Genomic DNA, 16,282 nt, shown 5'->3' with positions numbered 1-16,282 from the left:
GGGGTGATTTGGAGGGGGGTTAATTAGGGGGATGGGGGTGATTTGAAAGGGGTTAATTAGGGGATTAATTGGGGGAAGGGGTAATTTGGAGGGGGGATTAATTAGGGGGATGGGGGTGATTTGAAAGGGGTTAATTAGGGGATTAATTGGAGGGAATGGGGTAAATTTGGACGGGGGATCAATTATGGGATTAATTGGGGGAACCAGATTAATTTGGGGGGGGGGGTGGGAGATTAATCAGGGGGATTCCTAATTAGAGAAGTGGCTAATTGGGGGGGGGGTGATTTTGGGTTGGGGGGGGCATTAATTTGTGGGTTAATTTTATTACAAAACCGTGGGTTTTCGTATATAAAAAAAGGGGGTGGCACCCAGGATGGGGGGGGGGGGGGCAGCACCCATGGGTGCTCAGGCGAACGCCTGCATCTGGGGGGGCTGCTCGGCGGGCGGGGGGGGCGGCAGCGCGGGGCCCCCCCCCAGGGCCTCGGTGGCCTCGGGCCAGTCGCCCGGGGAGGTGACACCGGTGACACCGGTGACAACGACGGGGCCGGTGGCCCAGGGCTCGGGGGGCTCCTCGGGGGAGGGCGTCAGGTAGGGGTGGCCGCGGGGCAGGCGCAGGAAGCGCCCGGCGTCCGGGGGCACCCCGGGGCGCCCCAGGGCACCCAAGGGCGCGCGGGGCCACTCGAAGGCGCCCGGCGGGCGCCCATAGGGCGGCAGCACCGGGCGGAAGAGCCCGGGCGGCGACGCCGACGTCACCGCGTAGGGCGAGTCCAGCGCGTCCAGCGGCGGGGACAGGGCCACGGAGCCCTCCAGGGCGCCCGGCTTCTTGGGGCGCCCTTTGGGCGCCGCTCGCCGCGGCTTCTTGGGCGCCCCGGGGCCCTTGAGGGCGCCCGGCGCGAACGCGGCCGCCGGCGCCGGGTGCGGCCGCGGCACCGGGAGCAGCGGCAGCGGCGCCGGCGCCGGGGGGCCGCCCGGGGCGCCGCGGGCCGCGTCGTAGTCGTCCAGGAGGCGCACGATGTCGTGGTGCAGCCGCTCGTGGCCGATGTCGCGCGGCAGCCGGTCCAGGTGGTCCGTGATCTCCCGGTTGGCCAGGTGGTCCAGGAGGATCTTGGCCGCCTCGTAGCTGCCCTCGCGGGCGGCCAGGAACAGCGGGGTCTCCTCCTGGGGGAACGCGGGTGACGGGGTGACATGGAGCGGGGGACGGCGGAGGGGGACGCGGGGGTCTTCCCTTGGGAACATGGGGCCATGGGATGCCTTCACTTGGGGACATTGGGTCTTGGGGTGTTTCTCCTTGGGGCCATGAGGTGTCTTCATTTGGGGACATGAGGTCTTGGGATGTCTCCCCTTGGGGATATGAGGCCATGGGATGTCTTCACTTGGGGACATTGGGTCTTGGAGTGTCTCCCCTTGGGGCCATGGGGTGTCTTCATGTGGGGACATTGGGTCTTGCGGTGTCTCCTCTTGGGGCCATGGGGTGTCTTCCCTTGCGGACGTTGGGTCTTGGAGTGTCTCCCCTTGGGGCCATGGGGTGTCTTCATTTGGGGACATGGGGCCATGGGGCACCTTCCCTTGGGGACGCTGGGTCTTGGAGTGTCTCCCCTTGGGAACGTGGGGACATGGGTGTCTTCACTCGGGGACATTGGGTCTTGGAGTGTCTCCCCCATGAGGCCATGGGATGTCCTCACTTGGGGACATTGCGTCTTGGACTGTCTCCCCTTGGGGACATGAGGCCATGGGGTGTCTTCACTTGGGAACATTAGGTCTTGGAGTGTCTCCCCCATGGCATGTCCTCATTTGGGGACATTGGGTCTTGGGGTGTCTCCTCTTGGGGCCATGGGATGTCTTCATTTGGGGACATTGGGTCTTGCAGTGTCTCCCCTTGGGACTGTGGGGCCATGAGGTGTCTTTATTTGGGGACATGGGGTCTTGGAATGTCTCCCTTTGGGGATGTGGGGCCACGGGGTGTCCTCATTTGGGAACATTGAGTCATGGAGTGTCTCCCACTGGGGACACGAGGCTATGGGATGTCTTCACTCAGGGACATTGGGTCTTGGGGTATCTCCCCTTGGGGCCATGGGGCCATCGGGCATCTTCCCTTGGGGACATTGGGTCTTGGAGTGTCTCCCACTGGGGCCATGGGATGTCTTCCTTTGGGGACATTAGGTCTTGGGATGTCTCCCCTTGGGGACACGAGGCCATGGGATGTCTTCACTCGGGGACATTGGGTCTTGGGATGTCTCCCCTTGGGGACATGGGGTGTCTTCACTTGGGGATGTTGAGTCTTGGAGTGTCTCCCCTTGGGGCCATGAGGCCATGGGGTGACTTCATTTGGGGACATGGGGTCTTGGAGTGTCTCCCTGTGGGGACGTGGGGCCATGGGTGTCTTCATTTGGGAACATTGAGTCATGGAGTGTCTCCTCTTGGGGACATGGGGCCATGCGGCATCTCCTCTCGGGGACATGAGACCATGGAGTGTCCCCCCTTGGGGACATGAAGCCATCGAACACCTCCTCTTGGGGACATGTGACCATAGGGCATCTTCACTTGGGGACAGGTGACCATGGGGCATCTCCCTCTGGGGACTTGGGGCCATGAAACATCTCCCCTTGGGGACATGGGGCACTGGGGAATCTTAACTTGGGGACATGGGGTCAGGGACCGTCTCCTCTTGGGGACATGAGGCCATGGAGCATCTCCCTTTGGGGACAGGGGCCAACGGGGACCCTTGGGGACCCGAGGCCAAGGGGCGTCTCTCTTTGGGGCCTTGGGGCCCAGGGGACGTCCCCTCACCTTGCTGTCCTGCATGTCCTTGTTGGCCCCGTTCTTGAGCAGCGCCAGCGTCGCCTCCATGTTGTTCACGGCGGCGGCCCAGTGCAGAGCTGACTTCCCTGGGGGGGACATGGGGCTGGGTGAGCCCCCCCCAAGCACCCCAGGGTCCCCAGCGGTGGCCCCATTGTCCCCCAGCCACCCATTGTCCCCAACGCACCCAAGGAACCTGCCCCACTAGACCCTCTTTTCCCCATCCCACCACCACAAGGACCCCACATTTGCCTGGGGATGGGACCCCCCATTCCCACAACCCAGAACCAACCCCACAGACCCCACAGCCACGTCCTCCTGTCCCGGGAGATTATCCCCAAGGCCCCAACCCACCCAAGGAACTGGCTCCAGATGCCTCCTAGACCCTCCTTTCTCCATCCCACCACCTCAAGGACCCCACATCTGCCTGGGGAGGGGACCCCCATTCCTACCACCCAGAACCAACCCCCCAGACCCCACAACCACGTCCCCCAGCCCTGAGTGGGGTCTCCCTGTCCCCAATCCCCCCAAGGAACCTGCCCCAGATGCCTCCTAGACCCTCTTTTCCACCACCCCAAGGACACCACATCTGCCCGGGGAGGGCACCCCCCCCATTCCCACCACCCAGAACCAACCCCGCAGACCCCACAGCCACATCCTCCTGTCCCAGGAGATTATCCCCAAGGCTCCAACCCACCCAAGGAACCTGCCCCAGATGCCTCCTAGACCCTCTTTTCCATCACCCCAAGGACCCCACATCTGCCTGGGGATGGGACCCCCCATTCCCACAACCCAGAACCAACCTCGCAGACCCCACAGCCACGTCCTCCTGTCCCGGGAGATTATCCCCAAGGCCCCAACCCACCCAAGGAACTGGCCCCAGATGCCTCCTAGACCCTCCTTTCTCCATCCCACCACCCCAAGGACCCCACATTTGCCTGGGGATGGGACCCCCCATTCCCACAACCCAGAACCAACCCTGCAGACCCCACAGCCACGTCCTCCTGTCCCGGGAGATTATCCCCAAGGCCCCAACCCACCCAAGGAACCGGCCCCAGATGTCTCCTAGACCCTCCTTTCTCCATCCCACCACCCCAAGGACCACACATCTGCCTGGGGAGGGGACCCCCATTCCCACCACCCAGAACCAACCCCGCAGACCCCACAACCACGTCCCCCAGCCCTGAGTGGGGTCTCCCTGTCCCCAGCCCACCCAAGGAACCTGCCCCAGATGCCTCCTAGACCCTCTTTTCCCCATTCCACCACCCCAAGGACCCCACATCTCCCCGGGGAGGGCACCCCCCATTCCCACCCCCCATTCCCACCCTCCAGACCCCATAACTGCGTCCCCCCGGGCCGGGGTGCCCGCCGGGCGCCCACCGCTCTCGTCGACGGCGTTGACGTCGGCGTGGCAGGCGATGAGCTCCTCCACCATCCCCTCCACGGCCAGGCGGGCGGCCAGGATGAGCGCCGTGGAGCCGTCGGCCATGCGGGCGTCCAGGTCCGTGGAGCGGTTGCGGATGAGGATCTGGGGGGAGGAGTTGGGGGGAAAGTGGGGGTTGTGCCCCATGGCGATATCCCGTGCCCCATGGCGGGGTCCCTATAGTTGTGCCCCATGGAGAGGTCCTGCACCCCAAGGTGGGGTCCTTCACCCCATGGCAATGGTCCATGCCCCATGGTGAGGCCGCTACAGCCATGGAGACCCCATGGAGAGGTTCTGCACCCCATGGTGGGGTCCTTCACCCCATGGCGATGTCCCATGGTGGGGTCCCTACAGCCATGGAGACCCCATGGAGAGGTTCTGCACCCCATGGTGGGGTCCTGCACCCCATGGCAATGGTCCATGCCCCATGGTGAGGCCGCTACAGCCATGGAGACCCCATGGAGAGGTTCTGCACCCCATGGTGGGGTCCTTCACCCCATGGCGATGTCCCATGGTGGGGTCCCTACAGCCATGGAGACCCCATGGAGAGGTTCTGCACCCCATGGTGGGGTCCTGCACCCCATTGCGATGTCCTATGCCCCATGGCAAGGACCCTACAGCCATGCCCCATGGAGAGGTCCTCCACCCCAAGGTGGGTTCTTTCACTCCATGGTGATGTCCCGTGCCCCATGGTGAGGTCCTAACCCCATGGTCATGTCCCATGTCCCATTACAGGGTCTCTATAGCTGTGGGGACCCCATGGAGAGGTCCTACACCCCATGGTGAGGTCCTCCACCCCATGACAATGTCCTATGCCCCATGGTGAGGTCCCTACAGCCATGGAGACCCCATGGAGAGGTCCTACACTCCATGATAAGGTCCTTCACCCCATGGCCATGTCCCTTGCCCCATGGCAAGGACCCTATAGCCGTGCCCCATGGAGAGGTCCTGCACCCTATGGTGGGGTCCCTCACCCCATGGTGATGTCCTGTGTCCCACGGCAAGGACCCTATGGCCATGCCCAATGGAGAGGTCCCGCACCCCACAGTGGGGTCCCTCACCCCATGGCCATGTTCCATGGAGAGGTCCTGCACCCTATGGTGGGGTCCCTCACCACATGGTGATGTCCTGTGCCCCATGGCAAGGACCCTATGGCCATGCCCAATGGAGAGGTCCCACACCCCATAGTAGGGTCCCTCACCCCATGGCGATGTCCCATGCCCCATGGAAAGGTCCTGCACCCCATGGCGATGTCCCATGGAGAGGTCCTGCACCCCACAGTGGGGTCCCTCACACCATGGCAATGTCCCATGCCCCATGGAAAGGTCCTGCACCCCATGGTGATGTCCCATGCCCCATAGAAAGGTCCCACACCCCACAGTGGGGTCCTTCACCCCATGGCGATGTCCCATGCCCCATGGAAAGGACCCTACAGCCATGGAGACCCCATGGAGAGGTCCTGCACCCCATGGTGGGGTCCCTCACACCATGGTGATGTCCTGTGTTCCATGGCAAGGACCCTATGGCCATGCCCAATGGAGAGGTCCCGCACCCCACAGTGGGGTCCCTCACACCATGGCAAGGTCCCGTGCCCCATGGAGAGGTCCCGCACCCCACAGTGGGGTCCCTCACCCCATGGCGATGTCCCATGCCCCATGCAAAGGTCCTTCACCCCATGGCGGGCTCCCTCACAGCTCCCACAACCCATGGCCAGGTCCTTCACCCCATCGAAACGTCCCCCACCCCATGGAGATGTCCCTCACCCCACGGAGACGTCCTGCACCCCACAGTGATGTCCCATGCCCCATGGAGAGGTCCTGCACCCCACAGTGGGGTCCTATACCCCATTGCGATGTCCCATGCCCCATGGTGAGGTCCTCCACCCCATGACAGCATCCTATACCCCATGGTGAGGTCCCTACAGCCCTGGAGACCCCATGGAGAGGTCCCGCACCCCACAGTGGGGTCCTTCACCCCATAGCGATGTCCCATGCCCCATGCAAAGGTCCTTCACCCCATGGCGGGCTCCCTCACAGCTCCCACAACCCATGGCCAGGTCCCCCACCCCACGGAGACGTCCCCCACCCCATGGAGCCGTCCCCCACCCCATGGAGACGTCCCTCACCCCATGGAGCCATCCCCCACCCCATGGAGTCGTCCCTCACCCCACGGCAACGCCCCACGGCAGGGACCCCACGGCCGTGCCCCACCTGGAAGACGCCCTGCGCGTCGGCGGTGACGGCGGCGTGCAGCGGCGTGCGCCCCGTGTTGTCCTGCGCGTTGGTGTCGGCGCCGGCGTCCAGCAGGCGCTTGGCGGCGTCGGCGCGGGCGTAGCGCGCCGCCAGGTGCAGGGCGGTCTCGCCCGTGCGGTCCGTCTGGGCGCCCAGGCTGGCGCCCTGGCAGATGAGCTCCCCGATGATGCCGGCCGACGCGTCGTCGCCCTCCTCGGCCTCGGCCGCCTCGGCCTCCGCGCCGCCGCCGCCGCAGAAGGAGGCCAGCATGAGCGGCGTGAAGCCGTCTGCGGGCGCCCACGGGCGGCCGTTAGCCACCGCGGGGAGATCCTAGGCCAGGCCCGGCCCGCCGCGAGGTCCCATGGTGCCCCCACGCCCATGGGGACATCTGGATCCTACACAGGTCCTATGGAGCCTCCCATGCCCATGGGGACATCTGGATCCTACACAGGTCCTGTGGTGCCCCCATGCTCATGGGGACATCTGGACCCTACACCAGCCCTACCAGGTCCCTTGGATTCTCCCATGTCCATGGGGACATCTGGACCCCACACCAGCCCTACCAGGTCCCATGGATTCTCCCATGCCCATGGGGACATCTGGATCCTACACCAGCCCTACCAGGTCCCATGGATTCTCCCATGCTCATGGGGACATCTGGACCCCACACCAGCCCTACCAGGTCCCATGGATTATCCTGTGCTCATGGGGACATCTGGATCCTACACCAGCCCTACCAGGTCCTATGGATTGTCCCATGTTCATGGGGACATCTGGACCCTACACCAGCCCTACAAGGTCCTATGGATCCTCCAATGCCCATGAGGATATTTGGACCCTATCAGGTCCCATGGATCCTGCAATGTCCATGGGGACATCTGGACCCTACACCAGCCCTACCAGAGCCTATGGATCCTACCACGCGTATGGGGACATCTGGACCCTACACCAGCCCTACCAGATCCTATGGATCCTCCCATGCCCATGGGGACATCTGGACCCTACACCAGCCCTACCAGATCCTATGGATCCTTCCATGCCCATGGTGCCATCTGGACCCCACGTCAGCTCAACCAGGTCCATGGGGTCCCCAAGCGCTCGGTGCCCCCCCTCATCCTATGTCCAACCTACCCGGCCCCAGGGTGCTCCTCCATGTCCCCCTCTACCAACCCCCTCCACCAGCTGCTGTGGTGCCCCCCATGCCCATGATGCCCCTCTTGCCCCACATCCACGCTATGTGGTTCCACGGCCAACCTCCCAGTACCCCCACACCCCACAACAGCCCCTACCAGGTCCCATGGTGCCCCCCATGTCCCACGTCCACCTTATCTGACCCCGAGGTGCACCCCAACCTCCCAGTACCCCCATGCCCCACAGCAGGTCCCACAGTGGGGGATCTCCCATGCCCTTCCTACCACGTCCTTGGTGGCCCCCATGCCCCTGGTGTCCTCCACGCTCATCCTACCTGGCCCATCCCAGCCCTCAGCCAATGTTCCTCCATGCCCCATGTCCCTGTTCCCCCCATGCCCACGTGCCCCACGTGCCCTCCTACCCGGCCCGCGGACGTTGACGTCCATGCAGTCGGAGTCGAACTCGCCCTGGGGCGGCGTGAGGGCCATGGTGGGTGGCATGCGGATGTCGGCTGCCACCAGGTGATGCTGGGTCCACTGGCGACAGTCCACGGGGTCCTCGTGCTCGGTGCCCGGCTCTTCCACCTGCGCGCCCAAGGGTGCCCACTCTTGGGAACCTCCTGTATGTGCCCCACTCCCTGCCCCGATGCCCTGGCCAATCTTCTCAGGGTGCCACCGTAACTCATGTGCCCACCATGACCCAGGCTTTCCACTGTGACCAATGGTGGCCACTATGACCTATGGTACCCACCATGACCCATGGTGCCCACCCATGATGCCCTGATGCCCACTATGACCCATGGTATTCACCATGACCTATGGAGTCTATCACATCCCATGGTACCCACCATGACCCATGGAGTCCACTATGACCCATGGTATCCACCATGACCCATGGTGCCCACCCATGATGCCCACTATGACCATGGAGTCCACCATGACCTATGGAGTCTACCACATCCCATGGTACCCACCATGACCAATGGTGCCACTATGAACCATGTTACCGACAGTGACCCATGGTGGCCACCCATGATGCCCACTATGACCCATGGAGTCCACCATGACCTATGGAGTCTACCGCAACCCATAGTACCCACCATGACCCATGGTGTCCACCATGCCCCATGCCCACCCTATATCTGGTCCCGCAGTGCCTCCTGTGCCCAAGTTACTACACCTGACCCCACACCAACCCAACCAGTTCTATGATGCCCACCACACTCTTGGTGGCCACCACACCCCATGTCCACACCACCTGGCCCTATGGTGTCCCGCCCTCGCCCACGGTGCCACCAAGGGCCCCAGTCGCACCCGTCCCACCCCAGCGCGAGGTACCTTGAGCCGCTTGGCCTCGGGGCACTCGCTGCCCAGCCAGTCCTCTGAGGGCTCCCCCATGAGGCTCTCACCCTTCCCGATGTTCCTGCACGGGTGGGCACACGGGCACGGGCGGCCGTTAGCCACCACGGGGTGCTCCTGGCCCAGGCCCACCCCAGGGTGAGGTCCCATGGTGCCTCCATGCCCATGGGGACATCTGGACCCTACACCAGCCCTACCAGGTCCCATGGATTCTCCCATGCCCATGGGGACATTTGGACCCTACAACAGCCCTACCAGGTCCCATGGATCCTCCCATGTCCATGGGGACATCTGGATCCTACACCAGCCCTACCAGGTCCCATGGATTCTCCCATGCTCATGGGAACATCTGGACCCTACACCAGCCCTACCAGGTCCCATGGATCCTCGCATGCCCATGGGGACATCTGGACCCTACACCAGCCCTTCCAGGTCCCATGGATCCTCCCATGCCCATGGGGACATCTGGACCCTACACCAGCCCTACCACGTCCCATGGATCCTCCCATGCCCTTGGTGCCACCTGGATCCTACAGGGTCCTATGGATCCTCCCATGCCCATGGCCCTCTTTGTCCCCAGGTGATTTGGGGCTTGGGGGTGGCCACAGGACACCCAAAACCCCAGGGATTGTCACTGTCCCCTCCCTGCACCAAATGAGAAGGTCCCCAAGGGGCTGCAGGATCCGTGGGATGTGGTGGGACCCCACATGCACCCAAAGGAGAACCTGGCACCCAGAAAGACCCCCCTGATCATTGGGTGCAGTGAGGTCCCTCCAGGTGACCCTGGTCACCCAGTCCCTCCAGGGTCCTCCAGTCCCCATGCCAACCCTACCATATCATGGTGGCCATGCCCATAGTGGCCCCCGTGCCCCACGCTCACCCAAGTGGACAATGCCACCACCCGCCATGTCCCTCATGGCCATTGTTGACCCTCCCATGCCCACCGGGGTCCCCCTCGGGTGCCTCCTCACTTCATGCCCAGTGCCAACCCTACCAGACCCATGACACCCACCATGCCCATGGTGGCCACTATGCCCCATGCTTGCCCAAGGCAATGATGCCACCAAGCCCCATGTCCCTTATGCTGGTTGTTGACCCTCCCATGCCCTCCAGCGTCCCCCCGGGTGTCCCCTCACTTCATGCCCAGAGCCAGCCCTACCAGACCCATGATGCCCACCATGCCCCACACTTGCCCAAGGTGATGATGCCACCAAGCCCAATGCCCCTCATGCTGGTCGTTGACCCTCCCATGCCCTCCAGCGTCCCCCTTGGGTGTCCCCTCACTTCATGCCCAGTGCCAGCCCTACCAGACCCATGACACCCACCATGCCCATGGTGGCCACCATGCCCCACACTTGCCCAAGGTGATGATGCCCAAGGCCACCACACCCAATGCTATGCTGGTTGTTGACCCTCCCATGCCCTCCAACGTCCCCCTGAGTGTCCCCTTACTTCATGCCCAGTGCCAGCTCTAGCAGACCCATGATGCCCACCATGCCCCACGCTTGCCCAAGGCGATGATGCCACCAAGCCCCATGTCCCTTATGCTGGCCGTTGACCCTCCCATGCCCTCCAGCTTCCCTCTTGGGTGTCCCCTCACTTCATATCCAGTGCCAACCCTACCAGACCCATGATGCCCACCATGCCCATGGTGGCCACCATGCCCCATGCTTGCCCAAGGCGATGACGCCACCAAGTCCAATGTCCCTTATGCTGGCTGTTGACCCTCCCATGCCCTCCAGTGTCCCCCCTTACTTCATGCCCAGTGCCAACCCTACCAGACCCATGATGCCCACGGTGGCCACCATGCCCCATGCTTGCCCAAGGTGATGATGCCACCAAGCCCCATGTCCCTTATGCTGGCCATTGACCCTCCCATGCCCTCCAGCGTCCCCCCGGGTGTCCCCTCACTTCATGCCCAGCGCGTCCTGCCCCACGGGCTCGCGCCGGTCCTTGTTGCCCTCCTTGGCGAGGCTGAAGCCCTCGGGGAACCAGAGGGTGCTGTGCTCCCGCTTGCGCCGGGCCACCAGGACGCCCAGCACCGCGATGGCCAGCAGGATGACGCCGCCCACCACCAGCAGCGGCAGCAGGCGCACCGGGTCGTCGGGCTCGGGCAGCTTGTCACCTGGGCGAGGGGACAAGTCAAGGCGAAGCCACCGCCTGGGGACACTGCGAGGGTGCTCTCGGTGTTGGGTGTTGGGGACATCCCTGCACACTGGGGACATGGGCATGCTCTTGGGGACTCTGCCACCATGGGGCACCTCATGTTCTGGGGACATGGGAAGTGGCACCACGAGGGGCACCATATGTGTTGAGGCCACCCCTGCATGTTGGGGTCACCCTGCACCATGGGGACATTGGCACCCCTGGGGCACCACTAGAGCACCTCAACTGTTGGGGACATTGGCATGGCCACGGCACCCTGTGCTGCACGGCCACCAGCACCACCAGGGCACCCTGTACGTTGGGGACACCCCGAGTGCTGGGGACATCACCACGGCCAAGCCACCCAATATGGCAGCGCCACCAGCACCATGAGGGCACCCTGCCCATCGAGGACACCCCAAGAGCTGGGGATGTCACCATGGCCAAGCTGCCCCATGGGTCAGTGCCACCAGCACCATCAGGGCACCCTGGACATTGGGGACACCCCAAGTGCTGGAGATGTCACCATGGCCAAACTGCCCCATGGGTCAGTGCCACCAGCACCATCAGGGCCCCCTGTACATTGGGGACACCCCAACAGCTGGGGATGCCACTATGGCCAAGCCACCCCATATGGCAGTGCCACCAGCACCATGAGGGCACCCTGCCCATCGAGGACACCCCAAGAGCTGGGGACGTCACCATGGCCAAGCTGCCCCATGGGTCAGTGCCACCAGCACCATCAGGGCACCCTGGACATTGGGGACACCCCAAGTGCTGGGGACATCACCATGGCCAAGCTGTGCCATATGGCAGTGCCATGAGCACCATCTGGGCACCTTGTGGGGACCCCCCAAGTGCTGGGGACGTCACCATGGCCAAGCCACCCCATACGGCAGTGCCACCAGCAGCATGAGGGCACCCTGCCCACCGGGGACACCCCAAGAGCTGGGGACACCACTATGGCCAAACTGTCCCATGGGTCAGTGCCACCAGCACCACCAGGGCACCCTGTGGGGACATCCCAAGTGGTGGGGACATCACCATGGCCAAGCCACTCCATATGGCAGTGCCACCAGCACCATCAGGGCATCCTGTACATTGGGGACACCCCAAGTGCTGGGGACGCCACCATGGCCAAGCTGTCCCATATGGCAGCACCATCAGGGCACCCTGCCCATCGAGGACCCCTCAAGTGCTGGGGACATCACCATGGCCAAGCCACCCAATATGGCAGCACCACCAGCACCATCACGGCACCCTGTGGGGACATCCCAAGTGCTGAGGACGTCACCATGGCCAAGCCACCCCATATGGCAGTGCCACCAGCACCATCAGGGCACCCTGCCCATCGAGGACACGCCAAGTGCTGGGGACATCACCATGGCCAAGCCGCCCCATATGGCAGTGCCACCAGCACCATCAGGGCACCCTGTACGTTGGGGGCACCCCAAGTGCTGGAGATGTCACCATGGCCAAACTGCCCCATGGGTCAGTGCCACCAGCACCATCAGGGCCCCCTGTACATTGGGGACACCCCAACAGCTGGGGATGCCACTATGGCCAAGCCACCCCATATGGCAGTGCCACCAGCACCATGAGGGCACCCTGCCCATCAAGGACACCCCAAGTGCTGGGGACGTCACCATGGCCAAGCCACCCCATACGGCAGTGCCACCAGCACCATGAGGGCACCCTGCCCATCGAGGACACCCCAAGTGCTGGGGACGTCACCATGGCCAAGCCACCCCATACGGCAGTGCCACCAGCACCTTGAGGGCACCCTGCCCATCGAGGACACCCCAAGTGCTGGGGACGTCACCACGGCCAAGCCACCCCATCCGGCAGCGCCGCGAGGGCCCCCCAGCGCCGCGGGGCCACCCGGCCGTGCCCGGGGCCACCCGCGGGCGCCCTCACCGCGCACGGCCTGGATGGGGTAGGGGAAGTCGAGGCGCTCGACGGCCGACAGCGCGGCCAGGTAGCCGGCGGCGCTGCGCGTGTCGGGGAAGCACTTGTCGGACGCGCGCGCGCAGAGCCGGTTGTCGATCTCCAGCGTCACCACGGAGCTGCCGGGGGGACACGGGTGGCTCGGTGGGGACACCCCATGTGCCCGCGCGGGCTCCGGTTGGGCTCGTTCCGCCCATGTCCCCATGGCCACCTGCCCCGCAGCACCCGTGTCCCCATGTCCCCACTGCTCCTGTGTCACTTTGCTGCTTCTGACCGGTCACCCATAGCCCCATGGCTCACGTCACCCAGCGCCAACGCGCTTGTGGCACGTCACAGCACCCAGGGCCCCATGGGATGTCCCCCATGTCATCCATGGACATCCCACCCAGTAACCTTGTCCCTGTCACCTACCCTATTGCGTCCTCCACCCCACCCCACCCAACACCCATGGCCCCACATCACACCCGCTATATCCACCACCCCATCCCACCCAACACCCATGACTCCATATTGCATCCCCTACGTCCTCCACCTCATCCCATCCAATACCCATGGCCCCACATCATGTCCCCTAGGTCCTCCACCCCATCCCATCCAACACCCATGACTCCATATTGCATCCCCTAGGTCCACCACCCCATCCCACCCAACACCCATGGCCCCACATCACATCCCCTATGTCCTCCACCCCATCCCACCCAACACCCATGGCCCCACATCATGTCCTCTCGGTCCTCCACCCCATCCCACCCAACACCCATGGCCCCACATCACATCCCCTATGTCCTCCACCCCATCCCACCCAACACCCATGGCCCCACATCATGTCCTCTCGGTCCTCCACCCCATCCCACCCAACACCCATGACCCCACATCACGTCCCCTATGTCCTCCACCACATCCCACCCAACACCCATGGCCCCACATCACATCCCCTACGTCTACCATCCCATCCCACCCAACACCCATGACCCCACATCACATCCCCTACATCCTCCAACCCATCCCGCCCAACACCCATGGCCCCATATCACGTGCCCTACGTCCATCATCCCACTCCACCCAACACCCATGGCCCCATATGACATCCCATACTTCCTCCACCCCACCCCACCGATCTCCCCCTTCCCACGCAGCGCCCCCAGCGCCCCACATCCCCTCCCCAGCTCACCCGATGACCTCGGGGGCCACCTCGCGCCGCCGCAGGCGCTGGGGCCGGTAGTAGGGCTCGATCATGTAGCGGCCGTGGCGGTCGAGGCGGAAGCGCAGCGACGTGCGCAGGATGGCGCTGAGGCGCTGCAGGAAGGCGGTGCTGGCGCGGCGCAGCTCCTCGGGGGGCAGCAGCACGGTGACCACGAGGACGCCGTGGGCCAGCGCCTCGGGCACCTCGCGGGCGCAGTCGAGGCCGTCCCAGCCGCACTCCTCGTTGTTGCAGCCCTGGTCGCACTGGCCGTCGGCGAAGTGGTCGGAGCAGTACTGCTCGTAGACGGGGCTGCGGGAGGGCACGGAGCGTGTCGGGGCCGCGCCGGGACGTGGGGCACGGTGGCCGTGGGGCGGGGAGAGCAGAGATGATGGGTTGGGCATGGTGGACATCAGAGCCACCACGGCTCTGGTGTGGTGGAGAGGAGGCCGTGGGACATGGTGGGCATGGGGATCACCACCTAAGGTGACCATAGGACAAGGTGGGATGGGGGTCACCACCTAAGGTATCATAGGACAAGGTGGGCATGGGGAGCATCACCTAAGGCGGTCCGAAGAGAAGGTGGGCACTGGGATCACCACCTAAGGTGGCCTCAAGGGAAGGCTGGCATGGGATCACCACTTAAAGTGACCATAGGACAAGTGGGGCATGGGGATCACCATGTAGGGTGGTCGCAGGACAAGGTGGCATGGGGATCACCATCTAGGGTGTCCATAGGACAAGGTGGCATGGGGATCACCCCCTAAAGTGGCCATAGGATGAGGTGGGCATGGGGATCACCACCTAAGGTGGCTCCAAGAGTAGGTGGGCATGGGCATCACCACCTAGGGTCCCCTTAGGACAAGGTGGGCATGGAGATCACCCCGTAAAGTTGGCCCCAAGAGAAGGTGGGCATGGGGATCACCACCTAAGATGGCTTCAAGAGAAGATGGGCATGGGGTTTCCAACCTAAGGAGGCCACAGGACAAGGTTGGCATGGCATCACCACCTAGGGTGGCCGCAGGACATGGGGATCACCACATAGGGTGCCCATAGGACAAGGTTGGCATGGGGAGCACCACGTAGGGCAGCCATAGGACAACATGGGCATGGGGATCACCACGTAGGGTGGCCGCAGGACATGGGCATCACCACATAGGGTGCCCACAGGACAAGGGCATCACCACGTAGGGTGGCCACAGGACAAGGTGGGCACGGGCATCACACGTAGGGTACCCACAGGACATGGGATCACCACCTAGGGTGGCCACAGGACATGGACATCACCACGTAGGGTGGCCACAGGACAAGGGGATCACCACGTAGCGTGCCCATAGGACAAGGTGGGCATGGGCATCACCACACAGGGTGCCCACAGGACATGGGCATCACCATGTAGGGTGCCCACAGGACATGAGCATCACCATGTAGAGTGGCACAGGACATGGACATCACCACGTAGAGTGCCCACAGGACAAGGGGATCACCACGTAGCGTGCCCATAGGACAAGGTGGGCATGGGCATCACCACGTAGGGTGCCCACAGGACAAGGTGGGCATGGGCATCACCACGTAGGTGCCCACAGGACATGAGCATCACCACACAGGGTGCCCACAGGACATGGGCATCACCACACAGGGTGCCCACAGGACAACGTGGGCAATGTGCATCACCACGTAGGGTGCCGCAGGACATGGACATCACCACGTAGAGTGCCCACAGGACAAGGGGATCACCACGTAGCGTGCCATAGGACAAGGTGGGCATGGGCATCACCACGTAGGGTGCCCACAGGACAAGGGCATCACCTACACAGGGTGCCCACAGGACATGGGCATCACCATGTAGGGTGCCCACAGGACATGAGCATCACCACGTAGAGTGGCCACAGGACATGGACATCACCACGTAGAGTGCCCACAGGACAAGGGGATCACCACGTAGCGTGCCCATAGGACAAGGTGGGCATGGGCATCACCACGTAGGGTGCCCACAGGACAAGGGCATCACCACACAGGGTGCCCACAGGACATGGGCATCACCACGTAGGGTGCCCACAGGACATGAGCA

At 63.7% G+C, this 16,282-nt stretch overlaps 1 protein-coding gene across 1 annotated transcript in view; it reads right to left on the bottom strand.

The window, feature by feature from the left end:
• Positions 1-405: 405 nt before the first annotated feature.
• LOC104568717 (neurogenic locus notch homolog protein 3-like) overlaps positions 406-16,282 on the bottom strand; it is a 30,015-nt gene continuing 14,138 nt past the window's right edge. The window contains exons 10-19 of the mRNA XM_088539197.1: positions 14,203-14,523; positions 13,002-13,150; positions 10,851-11,064; positions 8,919-9,003; positions 8,003-8,165; positions 6,430-6,737; positions 4,177-4,324; positions 2,788-2,885; positions 985-1,158; positions 406-876 (exon numbers count right to left, since the gene is read on the bottom strand). Coding sequence (XP_088395323.1) covers positions 406-876; positions 985-1,158; positions 2,788-2,885; positions 4,177-4,324; positions 6,430-6,737; positions 8,003-8,165; positions 8,919-9,003; positions 10,851-11,064; positions 13,002-13,150; positions 14,203-14,523 — 2,131 coding nt within the window. The remainder of the gene's footprint in view (positions 877-984; positions 1,159-2,787; positions 2,886-4,176; positions 4,325-6,429; positions 6,738-8,002; positions 8,166-8,918; positions 9,004-10,850; positions 11,065-13,001; positions 13,151-14,202; positions 14,524-16,282) is intronic.

The sequence above is a fragment of the Tinamus guttatus genome, unplaced genomic scaffold (assembly GCF_059628265.1).
Source record: "Tinamus guttatus ecotype Peru unplaced genomic scaffold, ASM5962826v1 Tinamus_guttatus_pri_ptg001477l, whole genome shotgun sequence".
Classification (NCBI taxonomy): domain Eukaryota; kingdom Metazoa; phylum Chordata; class Aves; order Tinamiformes; family Tinamidae; genus Tinamus; species Tinamus guttatus.
The sequence above is the reverse complement of the archived record's forward strand: the minus strand, read 5'-3'. Positions and strand labels throughout refer to the sequence as shown.